Source organism: Poecilia formosa, unplaced genomic scaffold (genome assembly GCF_000485575.1).
Source record: "Poecilia formosa unplaced genomic scaffold, Poecilia_formosa-5.1.2 Scaffold485, whole genome shotgun sequence".
Classification (NCBI taxonomy): domain Eukaryota; kingdom Metazoa; phylum Chordata; class Actinopteri; order Cyprinodontiformes; family Poeciliidae; genus Poecilia; species Poecilia formosa.
In genome coordinates this window covers 78,565-84,030 of record NW_006800424.1, presented here as the reverse complement: position 1 = coordinate 84,030, position 5,466 = coordinate 78,565, and the positions used below count along the sequence as shown (strand labels likewise).

Here is a 5,466-nt window from a genome sequence, read left to right as displayed (position 1 = left end):
TTTTGTGTCTCTTTTTTGTTTGCTTCATTTGCTTTTTTGTGTCTCTTTTTTGTTTGCTTCATTTGCTTTTTGTTTGCGTCTCTTTTTTTGTTTGCGTCTCTTTTTTTGTTTGCTGCATTTTATTTGGTTTTTCTTTGCGTCATCTCTTCTTGCTTGCTGCATTTCATATGTTTGCGTCTCTATTTTTTTGCATGTTTTCTCTGTTGCTGCGCATTTGCACCTGTCGGCCACCGTACTAACCAATCCAAATTATTGCTATTGTTCTTTGACTGTGTAACTTTACAAACGCCACTTCATAAATATTAACTTTTCTATTTGGATATTCCGTTAACTGTATTTTAAACACTGATCCTTCTAATATTTCACCTGTTAAAGGGTGTGCATATACTGACTTTTCAACAGGTCCATTGCAGAGAAACCTATGTAGTGTCTGTTGCATTCTCAATTTTGCCAGTGAGAACACCACTAGTGTCTGCTGAGGCATGAGGTGATTGGCTCAAAATAAGTCACTATTTCCTGTGTAGCTCAACCATCCCACATGGAGCTCGTTGGCGGAGGAGGGGGAGCCCGACACTGAAACCACACAAGGACAGTCAAAGTATTGGTCCTCACATCTTCTGTCAGCTCAAACTTGAATATATAATTGTCTTATTGCTAAGGTAGGTGTAAGATGACACATACTGGTCTTAATCGATCGCTGGGGAACTCTAGAGGAGTGGGGCCTCTAGTGTCAGCCTCTGTTGTGCCAAAAGACACACAATGGATTTAGATGGCACTGCTAATATGTCATGTTCCAGAGGAAACACTGCATCTTACCAGCAACCCTTGACTCTTCTATGTGAACAGACTGCTGTTTGTCCTCCACACCAGCAGGAGGAGTAGTAGTAATGTTTGCACAGTCACCAGCAGAAGCTGAGGGAATTGGGATGGGGGGTGAGCAGGGACATATAGCTGCAGTATGGAGAGGCTAGACAGAAAAAAAAACATGAGAAAAAGGAGAATTCTGGAGCCATTTTTCCATCAAAATCCTGCAGGGCTCCTGCTCACCTCTTTCTCCTCCTCCTCTTCTTCTTCATGCAGGAGCTCCACCAGCAATGACGGGAAAACACCGATTCGCCCATCTAGTTCTCCTTCCCAAAAACCATCATCTACCTAAAAAAACACACGTAAGAATGGTTTCATTCAGAGGCCCCTTCAGAGCTACTGCAACGTGGACCACTACAGGAGATCCTTCCTGGTCACAGCCATCAGCACCTACAACAACTCTTTGAATAAAACTGGGTCATATGAGTTAAAACAACATTCATTTCCCACTTACTCACCTCTCCGTGTAGACAGCGTATGAGACGAATTAGCGCTCCCTCCTGGAAGGAAAGCTCTTCTGCACTTTGAGCTTGGTAGGAGTACAGAGCTTTGACAACACCTAGAACAGATGGAAACAGATTTTAGTCCCATGTTGTTCAATGTAGCGGACTAGAACATGATCAATTTACACACTTTACAAACGCCAATCCATAACAAGTAACTTTCCTATTTGAATATTCTGTAAATTGCAATTTAAAAGCTGATCCTCATAACATTTGGCTCATGGCCTTCACCCAACTCAGAGCGAACTATCAGGAAAATCACACAGCAGATTGGAACAGCATCAGACTGTCAGTGTGTTACTGTGCAGCATAATTTTAACTGGACAACAAAATCTTGGTTGAAACAAAACTGATAGAAGTGGATGAAGGGGCGTCCTTTTTTTTTGACAGTTTGCTCTCAAATGTTAATGTTACATTAATAGCAGTAACTAAGGTTGTAATGTTACACAAGAATCCCACTTCAGTAGTTTTTCTGTATGTTTCAATAATAAAAGTAAGGAAATATTTAAGATTTTTACTTCCGTCACCAGTAAAGTTGTGAAATTAATTATGTTTTTATGACTGTGACATGCCAACACTAGCCCAACCATAAAGCATCCCTACAGCAGTATCACTTTACTGACCGGTGGCCTTCTCTTTTATCCCTGAGGAGGAGCTGGAGCTGAAGGAGCTGTCCAGCTGAGCAGCGTACTCTGCTGGTAGACACTGGAACTGCACATAGCGCTCAGGAACATACCCCACCTGGCCACAGGAGTTACACACCTGGGAAGTGACATTAGCAGATGTGTGCATTCATAGCCCGCAGCTCAGCTTTTTTCTATATTATATTGATATGAATGTATAAATTGCTGTTTTTGCAACCTTCAGCCAGTCCTCCACATCTCCGTCTTCAACTACATGAAGCTCCTCCCCCTCTGTGACTGACAGCTCATCTGATTGGCTCGCCTTCATGAGAAAAACCGGTTGGCAACAATTTTTTTTTTGAGAAAAGCATAACTTCACTACACCAAACCAAGAATCTCTGCAGATTATGCAGAGATATTCCTGTCCCAGTTTGTCTTGTGTACATTATGTCCAGTCCGATGTTTGTTTTAAAAGAAAAACAATTCAATTAAAAAAAATAAATAAATAATGAGCTAAAAACATTTAATAACAGATTTCGGATCTGTTAAATGAGTTGAAGCATTTACAGATAGATGATTTCTTAGTATCAGTAAGAACAGCACAATATATTAAGTTGATTTTTTTCAAACATAATTTTTTTTTAAAGTACAGTTCTGTAGCAGCAGCTGTCCTGGTTAGACATTTACATATCTTACAATAAGATGTAAAGCTTTTACGTTTTGCAGTAACATCTGTGTGAAATACCTCCGTTAAAGTGTGGTCAGTGCTGGTCTGGTACTACCCACCTGATAGCTGTAGACAACTCTGCAGGCTGCAGGATACACACACACTCTAGAGGCCGAAACTGGGTCTGCAAATATGTCATCGTCATAGTCCTCAAAGTCAGTCAGCTCAAACTCATCCTCCTAAAAAACAGGAACACAGTTGATCAGAGAGAGGAGGGTCAGGTCCACTCTGTGGACATTCTGCTGCCTCTGCATTGATGGGTTTAAGGGTAAAAGACATCTGCTCTGATTGGCTCTATGTGTGGCATCATCAAACAGAGACCCAAGAAATTCTAGAAGCGAGCAGGAACAGAGAACTGTGAAAGGACAGGGATAAATTTGTGAAACTGAAGGAACAATGCTGAAAAAAGACACAATTATGGTTATGTATTTTCACCAACATGCCTGAGACATTATGCTGAAACTGAAGCTATGATGGAAGCTGCTAAAATCTTTTTAAAAATCCCTGCTTTAGACTATTTGAGACAAAAACACCAAGCGTCTACCGATGGGGCAACGTTTGAGAGGGAACCAGAATCTGTCCAGTCACGGCCGGTCTGGGTGACAGAAATATGAACACAAGCCAAAGAAAATGCACTATAATAGTAAAAATCTTGAAAATAATAGTAAAATTCTTGACAGTTTAAGAAAATATAACAAGGTAAAAAAAAGAATATTAAAATACAGACCGAAAATGCACAATAAAACTATAATAAAAACTCATTAAAGTGTATTTTACATCAGGACAATGAGGAATTCCCTTCGTCTCCTTCTATTGCTATATTAATCAAAAGATTGCTTTTACTTAAATACTGACTAATGGATTTTCTTTTCCTTTAACTTTGGAAAAGTAAAGTATATCAGGGGAAACAGGGCATTAGCAGAGCTTAAACAATGAAATCCAGTGTTGGGCCAAAACCCTTAGAACATGCTATGTGTACGTTTCCAATCTTTAATCTGACCATAACGACCACATGCTGGTGGTCATTTAAGGTGATGTCTCTTCATACATGGAAGAGACATACTCTGACTTTCTCTCCCTCTTCATGGGAAAAAGAGAAAGTTGGAAAGTTCAGCTGATTTAGGGATCTTAACAGTAATTACCGCAGCGATTTAAAGGAGGAACGGGGGCTTTAAAAGCTCTGATGTAATGCAAGAAGTCTCAAAGAATAAAAAGCTGGAACCTTTCAACCAGTTCACAGATGTTCTTAAAACAGATTAACATATTTACTGAGGGAGTCTATGTCAAAGGGGCGGTATTATATATTTTCCAGGCTCATAGTGCCATTTTATAGCACAATCAAGTAACTATGTTACCTTCAGTTGTTATAAAAATGGTATGTAAAAGTTAGGAAACTGTAACTTGCTGATGGTAATGCTAAATCACTGTGGTGAGTCCGGTCAGAACCCCAAAGAAACCAGAGTCGCACATCAGTTGGTCCAACCTGCACTTGCTGTTCAGTCTTTATTTCGGCGTAACGGTGTGGTTCTACAAAATATAAATAATGCAGCATCAGTGTCTGATGAATAAATGACTGAAATAATAACACACTTACTTAACTAACTACACTAATAAAGGTTACACAAATATTCTGTTCTAAATAAACAACACAAAAAACCACGTTGTGTAGCTCAAGTGCGCACGTGAATGAAGCTTGCAATCAATTAACGCTAAAACTTAAATATTCAGATGCATAAACAATATTCTTCACTTTCTAACATCACTTACTTGTATTCCATGCACACATATCGAAAATAAAGGTAACAACAAACTGCAAACGGTAACTCAAACTACACAAATGTGATCGGTAACTCTCGGCTCCTTCCTTTTCTTCTCTCCCTTTTTTCATATGCGTGCTGATCCACAGGTGCTCTAAGCTCCGACCCCTTAAAAGGGCCTCAGCACTTGAGCAGCCTTTTTCACAGTATGTATACCATATATGACTTAAAAGAAATTTGGCTTTATAATTAAATGTTTTGAAGTTGGGCCTCTGTCTCTTTAAGAAGCTCCTGCTCTTCCATAAACCTCAGGAAGTCATCTCAACATGACTCCGTCATTAGCCGTTTAATGTTTTTACCAGCGTTGCACTGAGAAAGGAGGAGCTACAATTCGAAAGGTGGAGCTAGTTCTATCCAGGCCTTTTGCACAGCTGAATGGTTGCCATGGAGATTAGATAATTGATCAAACATGCATGAAATAATCAAAGCAACACCTGATGAAGGGATAAAAGTTTTACATGATGTAAAGCTCAAAAGAGTCGAATTTACATAATACTGCCCCTTTTCTGGTGCAGAAACAAACTGAGCCTCCTGGAGATGGTGTGCGTGTTCGTGTGTGTGTGACCTTACTGAAAACTCCTCTGTGGACCTCCTCTGCTCGCTGAGATGCCGCTCTGTCTCCAGCTCCTCCTCCGCCTGGTTCATGGCATTGTGGAGCCACTGTTGGGTCCCCGTGACGCTGAGGGCCAGCAGAGCCAGGCGAGCCTCCGCCTTCACCCTGCTGAGCTGAGAAACCGACACACACGGGCCAGCCCCGATCAGGACATCACAGCCCATCAAGTTCCAGTTTAAGTTTATTTGTAGAGCACATTTCAGCACACTCTTAGAAATGGCTGTAAATTTACGGTGGAATTCCAGCAGTAACATACTGTTATTCCAAAATATGGTAGGATACTTTGATGTCTTCTTCTGTTGTCACAATAAAGACTGAT

General features: G+C 40.5%; 1 protein-coding gene across 2 annotated transcripts in view; it reads right to left on the bottom strand.

The window, feature by feature from the left end:
• Window positions 1-133: 133 nt before the first annotated feature.
• The window catches only part of LOC103156525 (F-BAR and double SH3 domains protein 1-like), a 22,218-nt gene continuing 16,885 nt past the window's right edge, over window positions 134-5,466 (bottom strand). The window contains exons 13-21 of one of the 2 annotated variants that reach the window (XM_007578610.2): window positions 5,105-5,260; window positions 2,777-2,896; window positions 2,229-2,312; window positions 1,991-2,129; window positions 1,323-1,423; window positions 1,048-1,152; window positions 817-967; window positions 682-737; window positions 134-573 (exon numbers count right to left, since the gene is read on the bottom strand). In XM_007578610.2, coding sequence (XP_007578672.1) covers window positions 526-573; window positions 682-737; window positions 817-967; window positions 1,048-1,152; window positions 1,323-1,423; window positions 1,991-2,129; window positions 2,229-2,312; window positions 2,777-2,896; window positions 5,105-5,260 — 960 coding nt within the window. In that variant the 3' untranslated portion in view covers window positions 134-525. Of the gene's footprint in view, window positions 574-681; window positions 738-816; window positions 970-1,038; window positions 1,153-1,322; window positions 1,424-1,990; window positions 2,130-2,228; window positions 2,313-2,776; window positions 2,897-5,104; window positions 5,261-5,466 lie in introns of both variants that reach the window. The other variant, XR_001659718.1, reaches the window with a different exon arrangement.